This window comes from Diadema setosum, chromosome 8 (assembly GCF_964275005.1).
Source record: "Diadema setosum chromosome 8, eeDiaSeto1, whole genome shotgun sequence".
NCBI classification, from domain to species: domain Eukaryota; kingdom Metazoa; phylum Echinodermata; class Echinoidea; order Diadematoida; family Diadematidae; genus Diadema; species Diadema setosum.
In genome coordinates this window covers 22,206,520-22,231,875 of record NC_092692.1, presented here as the reverse complement: position 1 = coordinate 22,231,875, position 25,356 = coordinate 22,206,520, and the positions used below count along the sequence as shown (strand labels likewise).

Below are 25,356 nucleotides of genomic sequence, written 5' to 3'. Positions count from 1 at the left end.
TAAACTTGTGGATTATTTCCATTCAGTGTAATTTTTCATCTATTTTAACAAAATTAAAGGGAAGTTATGATTACTCTCTACAGAAAAGAAAACTAAAATTTCACAATGAGCACATTATTTGTACAGACTATTTTTAAAATTCTCAAAAGAATGATTGCTCAGACTCAAAATATATATCCAGTGTTGTGCCGTAGTGTGCAGTGTTTTGTAACATTGTGCCAAGGCGGCAAACTTCAGGGAGCAGTCGGTCTCCTCTGATAGAGTGTGTTTTTTGAGCTATCCTTTGGTGTAGTTTGTCATGTGAAGCTTTGATCAAAATTATCAGCCATTCATGAGACTAGCAGAAGTAAGCATGTTTTGCAGTCCTTCAGCTACTTGTTCTGAACAGTACTCCTATACCAAAGTGTGAAAGAATCTGTTATTCCTCATCAGTTGAGATTAGTGACCAATTTCATTGCATGTTTCAGTGTCTGTTACTGAGAACTGAAGTAAACATGTAACTAAGAAGCACTTCCCGAAGTCCCCAAATGTTTTGAAAAGGGATTCCCACTTTAATGCTTCTATTGCAAGGACAGAATAAATCACAGCTCACAAAATATTGCAAGACAATAGTAAATACTTTGAGAACTGATTAAATGAATGTCATTGTCAAGTTAACCCTAATCAGGCTGGGGGGGGGGGGGGGGGGCGGAATCCGCCCCCCCCTCGACGTTTCGCCCAATATCTTCGCAACGCGATAAGCTCCCGCCGCGATGTTTCTTGACTTTTTTCTTTCAAGTATCGCACAACTTTTGAGACCCAAATTGTTGCGCCCGCGCGTACTGTTTTGACGCGACGCTCGTTCGAAAAAAATTTGTCAACCCCAAAATTGCTCCAAAAAGTGATTTTGTGTACAAATCCAATGCAAATTATGTTTTTTTAATTAATTCACATAAAAATTCATATCTTCACTTAGAATGGCCGAAATTAATTTATTTTAGCATAATAATGCTTCGAAAAATGTCTGTGACAAATTTTGGCCAAAAAACAAACAAAAACAAAAGGTCAAAAAACAAAGAAATACATAAGAAATTCAAAAAAACAATAAAATACATAAGAAATTAATTTCGATACAGATTTTTTTTTATCCTATGTCTCAGAAGAATGATACAAGAAACATTTTAAAAAAGAAATTAGCTTAATTGGAGCATTAATAAGTGATTTAGAGCCCAAAACTGATTTTATGCATAAATTACAATAATTAATTAATATAAAATATAAGAACAATTTTTCGGAGAAAGCAACCATACATTTTGATAGAATATGTCGCGGGCGTCGCGTGTGCCGATTTTCGGCGCAATCGCGCGTTCCATAGGCGAGATCTGAAGGGGGGGCGGAATCCGGCCCCCCCAGATATAGCATAGTCAAAAAAGCCCAGCCTGATTAGGGTTAAACATCATGATTACAGGCAAAAACTTGCAATCATTACTTTTGAAGATCAAAAATTCTTGAGTATTTACGTAAATACCTTATTTACTAATTCAAGGCAGAACAGTATGGTACACTTCTTGGCGCAGTTCATAGCAGCACAGTAAGGTACACTTTGGAAGTGTTCAAGGCATGCTTCTGGCATGATTCAACACAGTATTGTAATATGCTGTAGAACAGAGATTGAATGCACCTAATGTCTCTTTGTACGGCAAGCTCAGATCACTCTCTAACAGCATGGTTGTTGGCCTTCAGAAGGGGTGTCAGAGTGAGGGATCATCATTGCAGAGGGCTAGCTTACTTTTTTTTTCACACAGGATAGTGTCTCTTGCATACACTTCATACAATAGCTTCAATTACGATGAATACATGTCAGTCCCCCTGTTCAGCTCTTCAGTATGTCCATGGGAGAAAAGATTATCATCATTACTTTTTTTCATTGGGGTGGGGGGTACTCTCAACATACTACTGAGAAAAAAAAATATGCATTGACCAGGAATATTGACAAGCATAAATAATTTGTACATCTTTTTGACTAAAACTGTTTGTGGTTTTTCAATGTTGTGAAAGAAATAAACATGAATCGAGTGTAAGCTGGTATTAAAGAAATCACACACTAAATATGTGATGTACCTTTGGTGCCTTTGTATCTCTGCCCTGCCATATCTTAGGGATATGCACACAGGCCCAGAGGAAATCTAACACTGACGTCACATCAAACCTGTGAAAGACAGAAAACAAATCACAGATAAAAAAATACACCATGACAGTCACTATCAATGGATGCATACATATGACATAAATTACCACTCAGCTTAGAGCCAAAATGTAGTAGTGTAAGGTAAAACAATTCCCAGTGTATTCACTGCTATATATGAACAAGGAGGCTAAATATCTATCACACACGTATCATATTATACTACAACATGAAGATACTAGCAGCATGAAGAGACCTTACAGGTATTACATCTGCCTTTCTTGTCCCTGGTTTGTTGAAGAGGGATCTGTCTATCTCTATCATTATACAATATCTGGATTAAGTAAATTTGTCCCTCTCCTGAAAACAAAACAAAACAAAAACAAAGATGTTATCTTCCTGCACAGAAAGGTCAAATAAATGTTCTGCATCCAGAAGATGCAGTTCAGTTCTTGCATATAGCATGGTGAAAAGCAAGTGAAGTACTTCGCATGAACTTAGAGATAAAACCTAGTGAGATACCAACAGCTAAATGCTACTTATCCTAAAAGGCTAGGAACAGTGAGATATTAACTACTGGATGTTGTCTATCCTACATGAGGAATAATAGTCTGCAACCTGATTCATTGTGATACTATAAAAAGGATTGACATGAGGAGACAAAAAATGAAGTGCCGCAGCACAACTCACACATCCACTGCTCTGTTCCTTCCCAAGAGAGTATCAATGCAGCGATGTAAGGTGGACCAGCTGGTTTGATGAGTAAGAAGAGCCAGAAGGTAGCCACTACCACCAACTCCAGCTGACGCCTCTCCACTTCTACCTTCACTGCTGTCTGCCATCGGATTGACCCTGGGCTTGAACATGACCTCTTCTTTGAGATTCGGGCATGACCTGATGACCTCGGGGTCAATGCGGGCCAGCCAGTCCATGAGCAGTCCACAAGTTGACGCTTGGGTCTTTGATGCACTGCTGAAGTGCAAAAGAGTTTATAATTGGAATAAGACATCAAGGCTTTACAGGTATTGGCAGTTTGGGTGCTTTTTGACAACAACATCAATTCTGCTGAATTATGGAAGCTGCAGGCTTTAGATCTACAATGCAATTTTGAGGGATTTCGCACAAGAATTAGCTTACGGTTTCTCACTATGAAAACTTCACTAGAAAGTTGTTACCTGAAATCCCCGACGGACAGGGTGTGACATGTAAAGGATGTATAGAACATGAGCTTCAGGCTTGGATGGCTGATCGTAATATTTCAGTTTTGAGGAAATGGAAGTATACTAAGAGCAAAACAAAAGAATAACAGTAAACATACCATAATTGCACATGAGTTGTGAATCAGTATGACCTCCTGTCCTCTTTTATACAAAAGCCTTCAATCTTTGTTTGACAAAGTATACAAATAATTTGAAATAAGCCATTAAATTTGGGTGTAAAAAGTCCCCTTCTTTGTCTAACATTAAGAAAAGCTGCCTTTACAATAATTCTATTACGTAATACTCGTATAAGTCTTCAGAGGTTAGCATTTCCCAGGTGTTTAAGGCAGTGAAGTCACATAATGAAATTCAAAGTAGGTAAAAATTCCAGGCAGTCCCAGTTTGCTATAAATACCCGTGTCAGTGAGCAGTAAGCATCTTTTTCAAGTGTGACGGCAGTGAACTATACCAGGGAGGTGGGACACCTCCCTGATTATACATCTCAAACTCCAATGTCTAGTGATCAGGAAGACGACGCTACCTCTCAGCCCCCATCCCTGCGGGGAGATCAGGGCATGGAAGGCCGCCTTGAAGCTCAACTAGAGAGACCGAGATACTCTCCCGCTTCATGGATAGGGCGGCGGCACACCGTGGTAAAATGACAAACGGCATGCGAGCCATGCCAGCTGGTGCAGGAGAGCTTCTCCTCCCGGCGATTAGTCCGGACATGCGAGCCATGTCCCCGGGGACAGGGGCGCTGCCCCGCCCATCGAAGATTTCAGCGAGCTAGCCATCCCCATCGGCAGCTCAACAGACGACGATATTCTCATGTCAGCCTCCTTCCTGGCAAAACTGATTGCGTTACCCTGTATGGGTGGCCTTGACTCTGCCCTTGTGGTTATGGTCATTTTGACAACCGAATTGATCCGGATGCCATGTCCTTACAGCCAAACTCTTTCAAAGCCTGGTACCAAATTTGATTTTAACTTAAATTCTGATCTCATTTGGGCCAAATTTTAAAATTGGCTGATTTGCTAATGAAGGCAGTCACACTGCCCATATCAGAAGGTAAGTGCTCTATAAAATCGCGAAGCAAATGCTCAATTGCCATCGAATGCCCAAGCAGTTCTCACACCAAAAGTCGAGAGCAAAATTTGGGCTATCCTCCTTCACGAGGTCTTGGGTCTTGTGAGCTCCCAACTTCTACAACAAAATGTAGTGAAGGGACTTCTACCTCATAGATAAATCCTTTCTGAAATTCACAGATCATGCACGGATAATCATCCATGCAATTGACACAACGAGAATTTGAACAACTCATGTCACCATCGATGGCCTGACACTCCCGGGCTTTGCTTATCGTATGATCTGAGCATGCACCATCGAGGTATCTTGAAAGCCCTTCTCAGCAACACTTGCGCAGCAAGTCGATTCCACTTGGTAGAAAGTTACTAAGAAAGACATCTGAGAAAAATTGACAAATACATCGTGTGTCATGAATGTCTCTACGCAAGCCAGCAAAAAAAAAAAAAAAAAAAAAAAAGGATGAGTACTGTCCAAAACCGTTCAGTGCTGGAAATCTCAAGCTTTCCAAAGATGACTGTGGTCAAAATAATTCCCGAGCCTTGGATATTGGCCACAATATTTGACTATGAAGCCAATAATTTCATTTCAACCCCATACCAATACATTTTTCCTCTACAAAGTGTACATTCTACCGAGGAGGAAAAGGCAACCCATGAAGAATTGTCTCCGAACATTCTCGCAAATCAAGCTATTAGAGAGATTCCTCACATGGAGTATCAACTCTATTCTAGCGCTACCAAAGACTGGCGGTCTAAGTCCAATCATAAATTTGAAAAACTTGAACAAATTTGTAAGATACGAACACTTCAGAGTGGAACAGTTTCGCTTGATTACGGCCTTAATTTTGCCCCTCCAAAGGGTGCATATTTATCCGTATCCGTTCACCTTGTTCATCAAGCACAGTCTTTCGAATGGAAATACTAAGTAGTATTTTCACTGCATTCCTTCAGTGCCTTCCATCTGGCCTTAATTCGACCCCACAGAATTTCCTTAAAGTTATGAAACCTGTCTTTGCCTCGGTGAGTAGTGGCATTAGAACAATTACCTATTTCGATGATATCCATATTCTTTCTCACACCAGAGAAGAGTGTCTTGACAAAACCAATGATCAACTTGTCACCCTTAAAGAGTTTCAGTAAGGATTTTGACAAATCCAGTCTCAACCCAAAGCACGTCGAGACCTTCCTTGGTTCTCATATTAATTCCCAGCAAATGATTTTCAGTTTTTTTTTTTCCTGAGAACAAGATTGACAAGGTTACTGCCCTTGGAAATTCAGTCTTGTATGGTAACGAAACCAAATTTCGGGATTTTAATGCCTTCCACAAAGAAATTTACATTCTCGTCACTTGGGACTAGAAAAAATAAATCAACTAATGCTCTGCGTAAAGCAGAAGATGACATCGACACGAAGTTTGGTGTCGTTATCTAGTCATGCGATACAAAACATTCTTTGGTGGTGGCTGTCTCGCAAGACAAAGAATTATTTTCCACCTTCATTAGCATGATAATTCAAGCGATGCTTGCATCTCAGTATGGAGAGTAGTTAATTCTGAACAATGACAATTCCTTTGCTCAGAGAGTCTGGAGTGCCAAACAGAATTCCCCGCATAGCAATGTGTGTGAACCTCTTGCAATTCAGGATGAACGGTCTTGAAGCCCTGTGTGGCTCGTGTACAAAAAATGTGCTTATTCATAATTCGGTCAGACATTTCTACAGCTAGTAGCATACCTGACCCGAACGAATTCACGGCCAACATTGGAATATTGGTGTCTAGCAATTGGATATCACCTTCACATTCAACAAATGTAGATAATTCTGAAGTTTTCTGCTTGTCTCGCAGAGATATGAACAACTAATTACTATTTTACATGTTCTTCACCACACAATCCACAAACTCTACATATAGATTAGCAACACTCCTCATGTCAAATGAAAGCCAAGTTTTATTGCCCTGAATTTTGATGCCTTTTTCCTTACCTAGAACGTTTTCAGTCCTCCACAAGCTTCAACTGAACAAGGTGACCTGAGCAATCCTCACTGCCCCAATGGTGGCGGCAGCCATGGGTCTCATTATCGCTCAAAACGCGAATAGCCCCACCTCTATTACTCCAAGAGAAAATTCTTGCCCCACACCCTCACCCACCGACGAGCCTCCAGCTCACACTAGCCGCCTGCATGGGTGCTCTCTGCTAGCGATGACAAGTGGCAGACACATCGCAGCACATTGCAAAGCTCCTTTCATCATCATGGCGAGACAATACCAATAAACAAAACAAATGAGGGTGCTTGAAGACAGTAGCAATGTCTGTATTCTGAACAATCTTGTGATCCTTTTTAATCCGTCTACAGAACATGTTGTCAACATCTAAGCCTATAGCATAGCTTTTCAACAAAGCCCACTCCACAATTAACTCATAGACCTGCTCGGTCTTCCATACTACCTGAAACCGAGAGCTATGACATAGGCAAACAGCCCCTATAGTCAGACTTATGAAGGGCGTATCTAACTCCGACCCTCGCAAGCCTAAATACAACAACACTTGGGATGTCTCAATTGTTTTGAATCACTTTTTATCGTTTCAAGATACCTATGAACTATAGATTCCTTCAGTGCCTTGAGCCAAAAACAATTTTCCTAGCTCGTTTCGGCAAAACGTACACAAATGCTGAGGCATCTAGTTCTTATGACATTACCGGAAGATGATGCCACGTTTGCACATTAGAGATATGGAAGGTATATCTCTAACCAGGTAATTAAAGTGCCTTCTTTTACCTCCAACCCTAAACTCTGTGTTCCGATCAACTCTTCATGAGTATATTACATGCACAGAACAAGTCTCCAACGAGCAAGTTCAGAAAGCAAACTCATAATTTCTCCGAAACATCCCAACAAATCGGTGACGACAAGCATCTTGGGGCGGAGGCTGAAAGCCAGTCCCTCGCAGCTGCTTGTATAAACACTTAAAATATAACTAATATACTGTCAATAGCTGTACGTATACATCCCTGTACACTGTACTGACTGCTGCATACAATTAGGTATGAATGTATTGTTGCTATGGGAACATGTACCGAGTTTGTTCTGTCTTCGAGATCAGTATGAAAGGGTACCACAGGACGTACCTCGTGTTCATATACATAAGGATTTGGGAGCACAGTCATCCCGCGTTCATCCCAGACCCTGGTCTGGTAAGACATCCACGGATGCTAATATGAAAGTGGTATCACATTCTCAGCTCATAGCTACAGAAGCGCCGCAACTTCTAAACTTTCGCGCATGAAGTATAAAGGTCATAATGAAATCTTGTCCACAACTGACTGGACGAACGCTGGTACATTTTGAACCTTCTACCTTCTAACAATTGATTCCACATTAGTTCAACAATATTCTCAGTTCTGCTGAGTTAGAAAGATACATGTAAATTGTGGCAGTATGTGTATACCTGTATATTAGTATCTCAGTTAAGAACAATGTCATAATACGAGTCAGAGAAGACACAAGACCATAAATCACGTTACGTTGTGCATTGGAAAATGGCGACACGTTATTCGGCCACTCGTTTAGGAGATTCGGTCCACCAAACTGATGAATTTAAACTCTAATATCAACCCAAAATGCAATGGACTTGCCTCTAATTATTGCTGCAATATTACTATGCCGAGTATGAACTGGTTAATGTCTAATTCTTCCTTCAAATATACATGAATATTAAGGAACATGATTAGGATAATTTCTTGATTGGAAAATCGGTACAAGAGGTCCATTGTATTTGATTAATTTGTCTGTGCGCTATCATGCTTAATCCCGCTCCAGTTAAAGCACGCAAGGTATCAAAATGATATCATACTCAAAACCTATGCCTTGCACCTTATACTAGTAGGTTCTCAAGCAAACTTTGCTCGAGTTCTTCTCTTGTTTGCGACAATGTGTGTCACCATCGATAGACATTCTCTATGCATGAGGAGTCATGACCAAAGTTTCAACCTCGTTGTGAAAACTCATCATCCTTGTCCTCTTGCCCTCACTCATGCCACTAGACTGACTTCTGTACGGAACTTTGAACATGCTAACCTCTGAAGACTTATACGAGTATTACGTAATAGAATTCCTAAATTATACAAGTAATAAGAAGTATAATTAGAATTCTATTAGTAATAATGAAGTATAAGTCGAAGAGGTTCCCACCCAGCATCTCATTTGATCGATACTCTTCAGTTCTGAACCCTCCCTTTACAACACTGTACAGAAGTCAAAACTGGTGGGCCCTTATACTGTATGCTGATGTTCTGCTTAATTGCTTGACTTGAGATGTCCATACGTATAAGAATGCTCCGTGCCTTTGGAACAGCAATGATTGTGCTTTGTTTATTGCTTGTCTGTATGATGAGAAGGACCAGTGAGCTAATTGTCTGCATTGAACCCAATACTGCATGGTGTTGCTGGGCTGTCTATTTTAAGCCGCATTCTCTTTGAAAAGATGCTTACTGCTCACTGACACGGGTATTTATAGCAAACTGGGACTGCCTGGAATTTTTACCTACTTTGAATTTCATTATGTGACTTCACTGCCTTAAACACCTGGGAAATGCTAACCTCTTCGACTTATACTTCATTATTACTAATAGAATTCTAATTATACTTCTTATTACTTGTATAATTTAGGAATTATAGCTACAATTAAACTCTTATATAGTTCACAAAAGAGGTCACAAAAGCAGGGTAAGGTAGCTTTGTAGGTAAGCAGGGTTTGCTGGCAGGTAGGGTTCAAGGGTCGCCTCAGCAGAAGGAGGGACTCATACCAGCACACATATCCTTACTGAGGGTTGAAGGCTCACCTCCACTGGTCATCTGCCTGTCCCACTTCCTGATTCATCAGCTGAGCCAACATATGTGCTTTGGCCATGGAGTCTCCTGTCTCAATGTTTGCCATCTTACCAAGACAATCTTCAAGAATGATCTCCAGCCTGTCGTGAGGGGTGGGTGCTTTCAGCAGCTCTGTGCAAGCTGGTGAATACAAACCAGAGATCCTTATCTTAAAATACAAATCTTTTCCTTGTTCACCTTTGTCTCACATTCAACATAATCTGCACCCTGTCAATGTCCAGTAACAATTGAGTTTAATATTAATAGATTCACAGGAGTTTATGCAAAGGACAAGGTGACATCTCAATCTGGTTTAGGATTTTTGTTTGTTTTTGGTGGCAGTTGATTTTTTTTAAACCAAACTTGTGACAGTGTATCCACTCATCATTAACTTCAGACATGGCCTTTCACAACTACAATTGCTTCACCACATTCACTATGGACGCCTTTTCAAAGTTGTCCATATGCTTTTAACAGCAGAGATATCATCTACAATTTGCACTGATCTTTCACTTATTCATACATACAAACACTGTTTTTGCTGGAGAAATAAAACATTGCTTGCGTTTACCTGGTGAGCAGTTTATGCTGAATGAACAATTAAAAAAATGCACAACTATAACCATCATGAACAAAAAGAAAGGTTCAATGTAAAATGAATATACCCATCACAGCAAGAATATCTGTTTTCTATTTCACAATTGAAGAGCTGAACATGCTATGGAAGCAAAATCAGTGGCTGTTGACACTAAATACAAAATCATGGTCATCCTATAGACTTAACAAACCAAGCATGTAATTGTAAAATACTACTGATAGTAGTGGCTATTTGTTTAGTGCAACATCCACCTTTTGGTGCTCATGGCACTTCAAAAAATTACATAAAAGATGTAATTACTTATATGAGGGACAACAATAATGACCCACTAATAATGATGTGGAGCCCCAGTGATGTGGTGTGCTAAACAGAAGCTGTGCATTGCCATTTGTTTTGTTTGTCCGTCTCACAAACTACTAAACCAGCATTACACTTTCATCATCTGCACTGACCATTACATAACACACAAGGCATTTTCATTTTAAAAACAAACAAACAATACTATAATTGAGGTGTGAATTTTCTTCAATTTGTCTCCCTCTACAAATGAAATTTGTAAGATTGCAACTGCTGATCTATAATTCAACAAACATGTCAGAAAAAGGGAACCATGGGACTCGAACCTGTAGAGGGAGACAAACAGAAGAAAATTTACACCTCAACCTCCACCCCTCTGCTTAATAGTCTCTTGTTTTCAATACTATAAATTGGCACGGGAAAAGTCACTCACATTTCTCTATGTCTTCTTCAGCCTTTCTCTCCACTTTAGCCTTGCCTCCCACTGCATCTTGCCAAGTTTGTATTCTCATACTGCATGATGCCACAGCAATACCCAACTGGCCAGTAGGGGGCAGCAGACTTTCCAGTTGTCGTAGGACTGCAAGAAGCTCTGCCAATAATGAGGCTCCTTTGCTGGACTTCTCCTGGTGGGGAAAAACCAGAAGACGACATTCTTATAATCACTTAATGGTTCAAACAAATTCAGCTTTTCAACATTTTAGTTCTCAAAGAAAATGATTATGACTTCATTTCATAATACATCAGTATAAATGATGGCTTCGAGCTTCTTAAAGTGTATGTGGACTGCATCTTTAAACTTCTATCACATATCTCATGTAATCACAGACATATTTTACGACAAACTCTACTTTCATTTTCACAATACACAAAGTGCTTGCAAGTGTCTACATTAAAGAGTTATCTTCTCCAATGAGTATGTGCTACATTCGTAAGCATGAAGTATCTGGTAAATATTTTGAACCATCTATCAAGAAGGCAGTCCACTAATTTGCATATGTGGTTGGAACTGAGGTCACTCATTCGTTAAAACATTTTAACTTTTAATTTCAATAATTTTCTTAATCTTATTTGATTTCAACAAAAGCTTTTGTTGCTCTGATAGCTTGAATAAGCTCTATTCATAAAAGATAATTGTGACATGGGGAAAACACTTACTCTGGTCTACAAAGAGCTTGTCTCTTTTTTTTTCAGATCACTTAAACAGTTTTGAAAATGAGGTCTGGTGCTCTTGTCATCATTAGTAAGGGAAAATACACAAAATACAAATTGTATATTTCCTTCTAACACAAACATTTTATGATTTGTGCCCTGTAGGTGGTCATATACCCCTATCGGTGTATCATGACTTTATATGACTCACCCCAATAGAAGTCATATGCTTTATCAATGCACACGGGTAGCTGGGATTCGCCTGGAGGCCTTGAAGAAAGCCTGTAGAGCATTCTGAGCCTAGCAGTGATTGTAAGGCACCTAGTACTGTGTGAGACAGACGGCCAGCTTGATGTCCCCTCTGTTCATCCAGCATGGCCTGAGAGGAAGGTATAGAATACAGCATCAAACATAGCAAGGTTCAGTGCTTTGAGATATCTCTGGACGCTGTCACTACATATTCACTTCAAATCTCTTGATCCTACGACACTTATATTCTTATCCACTCCCACATAGGTGTGGAGAAAGGATTCATAATATTTCAAGAAGAATTCTATTTTCTCATTTACTCCCACATAAGTGGAGAAAGAAAATACATAACTTAGAGATTTAAGAGTATCTTAGGAGAATGTCCGTTCTCTTTCTCTCTGTCTGTCTGCCCAATGCTAAGTACATCACTCCAGTAGTCAATACTCAGTCACACTGCGAAACAGCAAAATCTATCAGGAATGTGCAACATTACATACACACTGTGAACCAACTTCAGATTACTTGTTCCCTACATTTCTATCTACCCATATATTCATCAGATTTACCGAAAACCACATATTTCACCAATGCAGTTCTAAATGCAATGAGTAACATGGTCTGTGTATACATACACACATTAGCAAGCATATTTGCATATCAATCACACACTCTAAAAGATGGTCACAATATTTTTATATCTTTTATCCTTATTCTACTTCTTTGCACTTTTTCATCCTTGTTTTAATTTCTTTCTTGACATGCAAACTCCAGTGTTTGTCGTACTTTCATATCACATCTAAAATTTTCCCTCTCAATTGTGTCACTTTTATTGGAGACATCTTGTGTTTATAAGTCAGGTCAGGTCACATCCGTAGCATTTCTGCCGTTGGAGCACTGAGATGTCCTTCTCCAAGTTTCCTTATCCTGTGCCATTCTCATACAGATTTCCACCAGCTTCTCTACCCATCTCCCACATCATCCACCCAATTCCTCCTTGGTCTTCCTTGAGCTCGCCGCCCATCCACCCGACCGTGCATTACCGTATGCGCTAGTGTGCCTGGCTGATGAGTGACATGTCCGAACCATTGCAGCTTCCTTCTCTTCACTGTGTCCAGCAGTGGTTCATAATCCCTGATTTTCCTCCTGATCTCTTCCAGCACCAATGCATTGGTGCCGCGATCGTGCCAATGAATTCCGAGTAATCGACGGAAGCATCACATCTCGAAAGCGTCCATTTTCTTCTCCAGATTCTTGCTGAGCATGCTTATAACTGATACCAAAACTACTGCTAATCTATGTCTGTATTGTACTACATACCATGCTGGGGGTATTATCTCTTTAATATCTGAATCATACACACATGAAAGGCTGCCAACATTCAAACTGCATAATCACTGAGATTTTAACAAGTACTCAGGGGGCTATATGTGTATTACATGCATCTTTATAGGCATAAAAACCCAATCATGGAGGCTTTTCTATTCTTTTGTCAGATATGAAGAGAAATTTCAGTTTTTGGGTAAGCTCCGGCAGAACAAGGGAAAATTGTCAGCTCTGTAACAGATTGGTTAGTTGGTTTCATTTTCCATCTGAGAAGATGGCTAGATAGCCCATATTCAGCTGCAATAGCTGGTCTTCCATGGGGTCCAGTTGGGTGTAAGGCAGGACCACTTCGTCAGGTTAAACACCCTGCTCTTTGCGATGAATAAATGAAGAAGGATTTTTTACGTGCATGAATTGTGACTCTCTCACACAAGGGACCTCCGTTTTATGTCCTATATCTAAGGGACAAAGTGTTTTACCTCTTACTAGAGGGGACGGTATAATCACACACAACACTGCTCAGTGGGACCTGGGAATCGGACCAGGGTCTTTTGGATCGTGAGGCAGACACGCTAGCCTACCAACTGAGCCAACTCACCACCAAACTGTGAAATGTGGACACAAGACGAGGACTTACCTTTTGTAATGTTCTCCAGACGTCCCTCTTCTCCTGACTGCTGGACTGTTCAGGGAGGTTGGCAAGCGTCATCAGGGCCTTTTGGCACCACTCTTGGTCCTGGACCTGCTCCACCTTGGGTTTCTGGTCCAATTTGGGCTTCTCTTCCTGCCCAGAGGTTGATACTTCCATTGCTTCTCCGTCTATTACATTGAGCATAGAAAAATAGAGGTACTTTGAGAAGTGGATGGCACTGCAACAACAAATGCAAAATCTATTCACTCCTCAACTAGTTTGCTTCTATCTTGTGTGCATGTGCCAAAAGTTACTGCTTTATTAACAGATAAGCTTTGATGAACAAATGCATCAGATAAGAATTTTGAAGATACAACTGTTCAAGCCTAATAAGATGAGTGAGATGGTGCTTGTATGTGCTATTGAGCTGTGCCAATGATGTCAATGGTGAAAACCTTGTCATTCAGATCACTCTCTAACAGCATGGTTGTTGGCCTTCAGAAGGGGTGTCAGAGTGAGGGATCATCATTATACTTCACCATGGTCACTGGATGTCCACTAGAAGCCTACAAAGGACCTTTCCTCCTAAAAATTTGACATACAGAGAAATTGACTACAAAACCTGAAGAAAACTCAAACTATGAGTCATATGCATAAAGAAGTAACTGAGGACTATCATGCAAGACAGCATGGGAAATTTATCATGCAAAACAGCATGGGAAATTTATCAAGTCAACCAAAATGCAATGCAAATAGGATGCTATACTGCAAAGTGGAAATTTTCGTGGTGTTCAAATTTTCATGCTTTTGAGTGGCACAAAACTAATGTGAAAATAAAAGTGTGCAAACATTTTCCTTGTCATATGTAACAATATTTTATCAATTTGATTCTGCTGAATAATAAACATGTAAAACTTGTTCATTAATTTTGCAATAGCACTCTTAAAACAAACACACAAACACATTTTCAGCGGGTAAATTTTTCTCCACTGTTCTTGAAGTCTAAACATACCTTTGTCCTCCTTTGTCGTGGGGTCAGAAGGTGGACACTTTAAGAGGGCTAGGAACTGGTTCCCGCCCTGGGCCCCTCTCATCTGTTGGACCTCAACCAGTTGGGCCATGTAAGCCTTGTCCACCACAGCCTGGTCCATGGCGCCGGGCAGCTGGACCACGGCTGCATCAAGGTGGGCCAGCAGCTTGCTGTCATTCACAGGCGAGGGATAACAGACAGATTCAAGATTAGTAAGATCACATATCATCTTCAACATTGAGAGAATATCAACCAAACAGTAATGCATACATACATACATACATACATACATACATACCTGCATACATACAAACATGTGTATACACTTCCAAACACACACAAACATGCATGTCCTTGAAGAAATCTAGTTGATTCAACTTCATAAAGAGATATCATTTTCCTCTACTGAGTAGGCAGACAAAATGACAATGAATGCCACCGAGAGAAATCCACTCAGCATCACAAACTGACCCACTGAGGGTAAAAACTATCAATCAAATTTAACACTCATTCAAACATTCAACTAATTATCGGTAGAATAATAAACTAATTACCTCATGCTCTGGACAGGGATACCAAAAGACTGGATGAAGAGGACTAGCTGAGCCGGCTCTAGGTCTTGTAGAGCTGTTGAGAGATAGTATAGTACCATGTGCAGAATCAGAATGCAAATCAGCAATGAAGTTTCAATCAAATGCAATGGATCTATCTATGCAACTGAGATGCAGAATCCTGATACCACTATCTCAGGGGATGACAACAGCATTGGACTTGTACTACACAAGCAAAAACATAAATAATCAAATGAAAACACAAAACAACTACAGTACACTCATGACTACAGAACCCCAGACCAAATTCCAGTTACACTTGCTGCAATTAACACAGGTAGTGTGATGTGAAAATGATGAGACCAGCCATACCTGCTATGACTAACTGGTCCACACTGGATCTGATCATCCTCAGTTTGAGCCAGTCAGGAAGCAACAAGGCCTCCTCAGATGTGTCAACAAGGTAGGCTGAGGGAGGCAGAGAATTCTCAGGGAACCATGTAGACAGCAGGAAGGAAAAATCACTCGTGACTGCAAACAGAGAAATGACGAGGATAATAGACTGAACTGGGCTGGATTGAATTGGCTTGAACTGGAATGGATCAGTTTGGTTTGAATCAGTTTAAACTGGACTGTATGCACTCCACATGCGTGCTTAGACCTCACGCAATCATATCTAACCCAAACAAATAGTGAAATAAAATGCCAGCTGATAATGCATTTGTTACGCATACAACCTCATAAAGTGCATTAGTGACTATGTCTTGTGTATACATCACATCTGACATGACTCATTGATTCTGTAACAGTTCAACTTTGTGTGGTCAGGAGAACTGTCAGATAGTTTGAGGCGAGATGTTAAAGGAGTATGCATTGGCTTTATTTCATTACATCTAATGGCTCTGCAGTGTCACTGCAGTCAAATGCAGTGCATGGTCCTCTGTAAAAGTCTGAATGACTCACAGGAAAAGGAAGGGTGACTACTTTTGAACTACTTTACATCAAAGGCAAAGATTAATGAGACAGAGAGTGCACAAACATTAAAAGAATCGTTGATGAATGTAACTACAAGATTGTGCGACTGGTAACTGCTCAGATCACTCTCTAACAGCATGGTTGTTGGCCTTCAGAAGGGGTGTCAGAGTGAGGGATCATCATTGCAAGATATCAACAGATAAGAAGAATACAAAATCCACTTTGGAAGACTGCAATAAATTGAGATTTTTTGGCACACTCTACCCTTCAAGTCAGGTTGAATGTTAATGATGTATGGTTGTCATGTGAACCTATGCAATTCAATTTTGTGATTGGAGAGATTTAAAGTATAGAATATTTTATAGGCACTGCAGTCTAATGTATAAATAAGTTCACTGCACTGCTTCCAAAGCCAATGACACCGTAAAGATAGTAATCTTTCAGTGTCAGTGCAACTGCATCTTCATATTCAAAAGTCTATACATCTTTCTAAAGTATTATTCAAGAAATGACACGCGACATGTTAATTTATAGATACCAATAGTATTTTATGTTCAGTTTTAAGTCCTTGCTTCTGGAAAGCAGTACCCACTGGGCCAGTTTTTGCAGTACTTTGCCTGCATGAGACAGCAATGTTTGCAACAGAAAAGTATACACCACTTTGTTCTGAAAATGAAGGACCTTTTCTCTACCTTCCCTATTTGCCAGCACACCTATGGCATTTCCCATTAGAATAAGTGATCATCACAAAGCGATAGAATCCACTCACCCCTCGGACATCCATAGGTGAGAAGGATGACCATGGCATGGACGACAAGAATGTGCATTGTGGCTGACTCACCACTGGTCCACCTCAGGAAGACCTGGTCCTGAGACTCTGACTGTAACAAACAAAAGAGACGAGTTTCACTCAAACTCTTCATAATCAAAAGATGTTTTTCTTTTTTTTTTCTTTTTTTGTAGATGAAATATGTGTAAGGAAGAGGACAAGATTTTTTTTCCTTTGTTTACGTTCAAATTCCTGAAATTCTTCTGTAGAGATGTTTTCATTGCAACTGATTGACCAATTGCCCTATTTACGTCGATGTAGGGCAATTGGTCAATCAGTGTGCAATTTGTTTATGTTGTTGTGAAGTTTTAAAGTCAATTTTGAGCCTATGAAAGCTCACTGGGAAAGAGCTTATCTTGTTTTCTCTTGACTTCTGTCATAGGTAGCAAAGAAATATCCCTTGATGGGATGCCAGGAAAACACATATGGGGATAAGAAGAGAGGTAAAAACATTTCTACAATGATGACAATTAGTACATGAATAGTTTACTGAATAAATATATGAATTCTGAAACCTTGTTCAAACAAAATAAAATCTAAGAAACACTGTCCGTCTTGATAGCAAATTCTCAATAGCAGCAATATGGGATATACACTGTAAAACTACAATCATTCGTGGCATGAAACTTTTGTGAACATTGGAGCCGATGGCCCTTTTCCCTGCATGAAACTTTCGTAAATCGCCACAGCATTCCATACACTGTGTAAACAAACAATTCTGTGTGCATTTCACTTTTGTGATTCTTGAGCTCCTCATAAAATTCGTGAAAGTTTCATGCACACAAAAATGTCTGGTTTTACAGTAGGGGAGGGTGGGAGAGAAGGAACGGATGCTCAAGGTTCTGATGGTCATAAGTTTAAGATTCCCTGCAGGACTGCTCACCCATCTGTAACCCTCCTCCTCCTCAGTTGATTTGATGGCTTTGATGACATAACCACTGAAGATTCTCAGCATGGCAGCCAGAGTGTCATCTGCTGCCTGGATCATGCCCTCGTGTGGTAGGATGCATGTCAGCATTGTGGGACGCTCCACAATTAACTGGGCAATATCCTGGGGACACAGGTAATGAAAGACCTCACTCATTAGATGAGATTTGCATCCACATGTGCGCAAATACAATGTATGTTCGTTAACTTCCTTGTTTTTCTTCACTGAATAGCTCTCACAAAAAATTCCATTTGCATAGAATTAGACAAGACTTCTCCAAGGTGCAGTCTGCTAAACAGTGACTTTGCCATGGCAGAGGCCACTGGTGACGCTGTCTCATTTCAACTTCTGAATACTTAGATCTCTTTATATCTCAGTCATGTGTGACAGAATTTTATATACTTCTTTCCTTTCTGCAGGACATTGTTCCTTTCAGTGGACACAAATGACTTTATAGCTCAGATCACTCTCTAACAGCATGGTTGTTGGCCTTCAGAAGGGGTGTCAGAGTGAGGGATCATCATTGCAGCGAGGCAAAGGGCTACATAAATGTAGCAGGATTAAAAAACAGAAAATTTTTATTATTCTAAAATAACTGTGGATGGCTGCTAAACATATTTCGTTATATTCTGTTTTCATAAATGAGAGCATACCCTTTCTTTTACAGTTTTTATTACCTTATTCCATTGAAATATTCTCTCATACAAACAAAGGATTATCCGTATTGATGTGATAACCAAAGCAAATGTGTGAGTGGTCTTAGAGAAGCCTTCAGAAAGCCAAAGTTTGCAGTTTGAGATGACTGATGCTTTTTCACCTGGGCAAGGTCATTGAGGTCGGCTGGCAATGCATGCTGGGACAGGAAGATGATGTAAGCACTGATGGCCAAGGGATCTGTGTCAATCTGACAGGCCTGGAAACATACAAACATTTATACAGAGTCAAGACCCCATCTCTGTTCATCACTTTCATACAAACTTATCGTTTCTTCTTACTGCTGTCTATTTCTCAGTCCAGTAAGATTGAATATCCTACGATAAAAAGTTTGTTGATTCATCCCAGAACATATCAGATCGAAAAATATATGATAATTCCATCACATACCATTGCCTATTTCATTAACAGAGATGGCTCAATTTTGTAGTTTGATGATCTATTGAAACAACTTTTTTGTTTCTTCCTCGCTTGGATATCGAAAGCACATGTAAAAAACACAAAAAATGCAGCATGAAATTCAAAACTAACTTTGTTACCTAAAGTCTAAACAAGGGGCACTTCATATCAAAAGAAAGTTATGTTAATAACAATGGGTTTCAAAAGAGTGAGCAAGAGCAAAAACAAAAACAAAAAACGTAAAATTTTGAGTGAAGTGGGGTGACATTTGTGAAACTAACAACAGGCAGGAATACAAACTCTGCTCTCGACATTTATGCAATGTCAATGCATGATATTTTTTTGGCCACTGTTGTCCTCACAATCACAAATTTAACCCCTCACTAAAGTGTCGGAAAGTCCAAATTGGAGACTAACTAGACTCTGTAAAACAAGATATTTTCACAACATTAAATTTTCGCATTTGGTATTCAGTGCATACAGTCTAGAGAAGAACTTTTGCATGCATTTTTAATTTTGCAAATATTGGCTCTTGAAAAAATTCAAGAAATTAAAATGTATGCAAACATTCCTTGTTTTACAGTTTACCATATATGAGGTATTGCTTTCAGCATTTACAACTGAACTTATGTGGAGACTAACAGGGCTTGAGGAGATGGTGCTATGACCACACACTCATTGAGCTTGTCCTTACCTGTCTGAGTGCCGCTGTGGCCTGGCTCTTGACACACTCAAAGTTGGGGATGGCAGGCATATCTTGTAAGAGCCATTTGTGTGAGGGAATGAGACACTGGGATTCACCTGGCTCTTCTACTTCCATTACATCCTCCACTGATGTAGGGGTCAGCACCAGTGAAAGCCCCTGCATTAAAGTCAATAGGCAGATGAATATTTACTATATACAGGTATTTGACTGACTGAGGCCGATACTCGTGAAGAATGTTTGTAGAGAATCACTACTCGGGAGAAAACAACAACACTGTGTGGTAACATTCTAGGCAAAGTTGCTGTCTCCATGAAGATAAGCTTGGATATGGAATAATAATGAAGCATAGGTTCACTTGTTTCATTGATTTACCTCTAAAGCATTCATTCGAACACTGAGCAATTCAAACAATGTCACTACACACTGATCAGGGATATATCTTCTCCAAAACAGAGTTCACCGAGTTCACCACATTTTGCAATCCTTGTATGGGCAAAATTCTAAATGATGATGTTCAGAGCCTTTTTGCAGCCTAGTGCTGCGTTTACATCGAGCACAGTACGATCAACCGGCCGGGATTTTGCTATGGTGCGGCAAAAGGAACCATGTCTGGTTCTGTTACAAAAGAATCAGTAATTCAGTACAAAATCACCCAAGATTTTATTCTTATGTCAAAATTGAGAGCAACAACATCAACAGAAGAAGATTAAGTTTGTAACAAAATTGTTAGCGGGGAAGCGATATTGCAACAGAACCAGACATGGTTCCTTTTGGCGCACCATAGCAAAAACCCAGCCCGTTGCCCATACCGTGCTCCGTGTAAACAGGCCTGAACTCTCACATTTCATACAATTCTTCACTCTTCACCCTCTGTGTTATTTTCACTATGTGCATGTGATAGCCAACTTCTTCCTGGCTGATGTGTTGAGTGCATTTTTAATCTTGCTCAAGGAAAAATAGAAAAATGCTGGGACATTTCCTTTAAATCTATTGATAATTCAATGCAAAAACAACTCTAACCACCTAAAATCTGTATGATATCAGAAAGAAATCAGAAAGCCAGTTGTATCTGAATGGCCCAGGTGTGGGATAAGCTGTGTTTGCTCTTCAACATTCTCAGCAAATTTGCTTGATATGTAACATGTGAATTTCTACATTAAACTGAAGTTCTTAGCCTAAGAGAGTCACACTGCTTTCTATGTTTGGTTTTATTTTGTGTGTGTGTGTGTGTGTGTGTGTGTGTGTTTTGATACGTTATGCCCTATTCCTATACCTACTGTCAAATGTTAATCCACATGATAAAAGGTACATTTGACAGATAAGTTTGTAGTATGACCACAAAGTCAAGCATCCCACCTTTGCTGCTAAGTTGCGAGCAGACTGCTGCTGAGATGACAGTCTGGTCAGGAAGTAGCCCAGGACCTCTGAGGTGGTGAGAGGGTCAGCCCTGGGATCAAAGACCAGTGACTTGAGGCGGGACAGGAGCTGTTCATGTTTGTGTACCTTCTACACACACAGGACAATACAGAGAGAGAGAAAACATGCTCTACACAAAACTCTGTATTTGAAGACCACCGTTATAGTTTTTTCTTTGTTTGTTTTCAATTAGCCTTTTAACATCATGGAAAGGTTTATGTGTACCAAAGACTTAAAAAAAAGTTAATGTGTACTGAATAAAAAATAAAAAAAAAGGTTTATGTGTACAAAAGATTTTTAAAAAGTTTATATGTACCAAAGATTGCTTAAATCCTTTTGTGTGCTTTAAGTTCCTAGAGGCACAGAAAACCTTGTAGACTTGTACACACTGCCTAAAGTCCCTGGGTTAAGAGTCCCAAATTCCCTTCTATGTGCTTCTTCAATCAAGTATAATCTTATATAGTGAATGGCCCTTAGACAAAACCTGCGACAGGCAAAATGAATAGATAAAATGACTCTAGACCCTTTCTAAAGTGTTCAACAACATGAACAATTAATGGTCACTACCTGGCTAGGGGCTAGATAATCATACACAAAACTACTAGTGTGAGTGTGGAAGCACAGAGGCGGCATCCTTTAAAACTTCACCACCATACTCACCTGTTTGGCCAGGCTGCCTTCACCCCCGTCTGCCCCCACTCCTTCCCGGTCTGCCTCCTGATTGATCAGGAATTCACACAGACACTGGACAGGCAGGACGTCCAGTGAGCCCTCCGCAGAATTGACCAGCTCAGCGAGCCATGGCATGGACTGAGAAGTTCCCTGTAAGGGGGATGAAGGCAAAATACCACACAAGGTCAGAAGGAGCGACTGACTTAATGAACCGTAGAAGATTACGCAGGTGTCAGTCTCATTACGTGCATGGGGACCTGCTAAAAAATATTGACTGACCTCACTTTCCCTCTCAGTTAACTTTCTCATCCCATGGCTACTAGCCTTCATGTTATAGATACAGCAAAACAAATGGCATTCATATGTACAAATGCAGACCTGATTATTTGATACATCAATCCCTCAAACAGCTAATATTTAAATAGCCACCCTGAGTGCACTCAAAATTCCACTTATTTTCTTCATTTATGATAGGCTTCCCATCAATGTACGTGTCATTACATGAGAAACTAGAAATGTCGCTTTGGCGACTGGTATGCCTCCGCCATAATGCATGATTTTCCCAATAGGTCTAGATAGTACATGTGGACAATGTGTGATTACATTTTCACAAAATTGGCAAAATATTGAAATGACAAGTTTGTCACAAATGTGTTGAATGTTCACCTTCCTTGACCTAGGTTTAATTGGATGAATAGGAGAGCATGTATCTAGGGATTTAAGGACTTTAACTCGACTTTGACCCATTCATACATTTAGGCATTGAGTAATTTTCAAGGTACAGGTGTGGAGAAAGAGTGCAATTTCTGAATTGAATAGTAAATTGTTACCATTTTCATCTGGCCCTTGACCCTAAAATTCATAAGATAATCACTTTCAGGTAGAACATGCATAATATGTACTAAGTTTCAAGATAACTTGAGCCCCTTCCGAGATATGGAGGAAAAAGTTTGTTCAGCACTTTCACTTGATCTTTGACCTTTTGACCTTTGAGGCAAAAAAAAGAAGAAAAAAAAAAACTTTCCAGAGAATTTCTATTAGGTTACACATGTATGCATACACCAAGTGTAAAAAAAATAACCTTGCTGGCATTGCATGATAGGAGGGAAATAGTAAAATTTTGAAGTGTTGCACTTGACCTTTGACCCCTGACCTTTGACCCCATGAACCCTACATTCTCTAGATAATCACTTCCAGTCAGTATATGTATATACTATGTTCCATGAAGATACCTTGAACAATTTTCCAAGGTATGGAGAAAAAAAAGAAGTTTTAATATTTCTACTTGACCTTTTGACCTTTGACCTTTGACCTCATGACCCAAACTTTCACCAGAGAATCTTAATTGGGTAATACATGTATACACTAAGTTTCAAGAAAATATCTTCAGGCATTCAATAGATATGGTGGAAATAGTGACATTTTATGTATTTGACCCTGACCTTTTGACCTTTGACCTTTGACCTCATGACCAAAACTTTCACCAGAGAATTATAATTGGGTAATACATGTATACACTAAGTTTCAAGAAAATATCTTCAGGCATTCAATAGATATGGTGGAAATAGTGAAATTTTATGTATTTGACCTTGACCTTTTGACCTTTGACCTTGAGCATGTGCACCCAAAAGTTGATAGGCACAACTTCACCCCCTAATACACATACATGCCAAGTTTCATTAGGATACCTCAACAGGTTTTGATAGTTACCTTGTCCACAAAATTCATTACGGACGGACGGACGGACGGACGGAAGGACGGAAGGACGGATGGACGGACGGACGGACGGACGGACGGACGGACAACCCGAAAACATAATGCCTCCGGCACCACTTCGTGGCGGAGGCATAAAAAAAAAGTCCTTCAGTGACATTTATTTTGAATAAATGCCAAATAAAGAAGCAGATTGGTGCAAAACTGGCCAAATGAGAACAGTCACGACCTTTGGAATGTCTGAGAATAATTTACAATGGCACCCCTCAAGCCATTCAACACATTAAACAAAATGTATGACGGTATTGGATTCAGTCTTTCAGTATTTAGTCTCAACAATACAGGTTGCTATACGCTATAATGATGTTTCATTTTACACCACACTTCAAGATGTTTTGTCACTTGTAGCTGCAACCTGCAACATAGGAAGGTCCAATGGTAGACCTACCTGGCTTTGGATGATGTCGAGAAGGAAATCTGGGTTCCTGCTCCTGCACAACATGTGGCCCAAGTGCAAGACCTTGTTATAGTGCTGTAACTGGTCCAGGACCTGGATTGGTGGACGTCGCACTGGACCACTGTAGGGAACCAAGAACAATGGCTAGATTGTCAGTAAAGCCTGACCAGTCTAAAATGCCCTTAATTACAGTGGCTACTTGCAGATCTCTCATACAGGTGACAAAATGTACTCAAGATAACAGAGACTGTTCATCTGTTCATCTTGGTCAGTGGTGTAGTGTGGTCACTTAACTCTCACAAACTAGCTAAGACTACTGGACAGTGCTCTGGAACGGCTTTGGAGCTGTGAAGTCAACCACCTTTATACTGCTGAAGTGTAGCATAAAAGGTTTGAAGAAACATGAAGATAATTATGCTATGGCTCAGTAGCACTGAGCTGTGTGAACATTTATCACTTCACTCAAATTGATCCTACCCTACAACACTTTGTCCAATATCAAGAGTAGAATACATATCTACGACCACTGCTCTCCTGCATGGCATAATGCAAAACTTACTGAAAATTTATGACAAACAATTGCAAAAGAAGTTGATATTTTTTTCTATAAGTTAGGATACTGAATACCAATCTGTATTTGGATAAGACTACAGTAATTGTTTGGACTCTGAATGATATCACATTATGTCACTGCCCCCCCCCCCCCAACACACACACACATACACAAAAAAAGAGACACAGACACAAACACACATGACCAATGTTCCTCAAGGAGGAAACCTTACGTTGGATCCATCCTCATGAGTTGGGACAGAAGCAGACTGTTGTTCTCCATGATCTGGACATGGGCAAGGTGGTTCTCAAACTCCAGGATAGCCTGCTTCTCCAGCTGACACACCTACACATTGCAGACAAGCACACAGACAGACCGGGTTGGATACAGAGGTAAGGTCAGGGGGGTGTTTCATCAACGTTTGTCAGCGCTGACAATTTCAGCAAAATCCTTGGTTTTGATTGGCTGAGATGCTCTGGTCACTGACTGTTACTATGGTGACAACTTTTTGCGCTGACGAACGTTGATGGAACACCCCCCAGAATGAGGCAATTTGCCAAATGAGATAAACATAAAGGGGTCAGTTTCCACAAAGTACAGATATAATTGCCAAACCACAATGCATTAGTCTAACAACGAAGACTACTGTAACAGAGTCATTCACATCACATATTTTTCTGCTTTCACTGAGCATCTCACTTCAAATGACTTTGTTACCTACAGGTTATAAACATGAGAAAATAGGAAGTCTACTATTCAAGACAGGATGACTTCAAACATACAAGATAACATGTTAAGAACCATCTTCATCTTGATGAACTCTATCCTACACCAGAGATGCCAATATT

General features: G+C 40.0%; 1 protein-coding gene across 1 annotated transcript in view; it reads right to left on the bottom strand.

The window, feature by feature from the left end:
• LOC140231925 (integrator complex subunit 1-like) overlaps positions 1 to 25,356 on the bottom strand; it is a 56,627-nt gene that overhangs the window by 14,108 nt on the left and 17,163 nt on the right. Inside the window, exons 19-35 of the mRNA XM_072312071.1 lie at positions 24,741 to 24,853; positions 23,947 to 24,076; positions 21,774 to 21,935; positions 21,054 to 21,203; positions 19,686 to 19,853; positions 18,696 to 18,791; positions 17,834 to 18,001; positions 16,891 to 17,002; positions 15,519 to 15,677; positions 15,150 to 15,222; positions 14,578 to 14,765; positions 13,572 to 13,753; positions 11,574 to 11,741; positions 10,644 to 10,836; positions 9,288 to 9,456; positions 2,855 to 3,133; positions 2,101 to 2,188 (exon numbers count right to left, since the gene is read on the bottom strand). Coding sequence (XP_072168172.1) covers positions 2,101 to 2,188; positions 2,855 to 3,133; positions 9,288 to 9,456; positions 10,644 to 10,836; positions 11,574 to 11,741; positions 13,572 to 13,753; positions 14,578 to 14,765; positions 15,150 to 15,222; positions 15,519 to 15,677; positions 16,891 to 17,002; positions 17,834 to 18,001; positions 18,696 to 18,791; positions 19,686 to 19,853; positions 21,054 to 21,203; positions 21,774 to 21,935; positions 23,947 to 24,076; positions 24,741 to 24,853 — 2,598 coding nt within the window. The remainder of the gene's footprint in view (positions 1 to 2,100; positions 2,189 to 2,854; positions 3,134 to 9,287; positions 9,457 to 10,643; positions 10,837 to 11,573; positions 11,742 to 13,571; positions 13,754 to 14,577; positions 14,766 to 15,149; positions 15,223 to 15,518; positions 15,678 to 16,890; positions 17,003 to 17,833; positions 18,002 to 18,695; positions 18,792 to 19,685; positions 19,854 to 21,053; positions 21,204 to 21,773; positions 21,936 to 23,946; positions 24,077 to 24,740; positions 24,854 to 25,356) is intronic.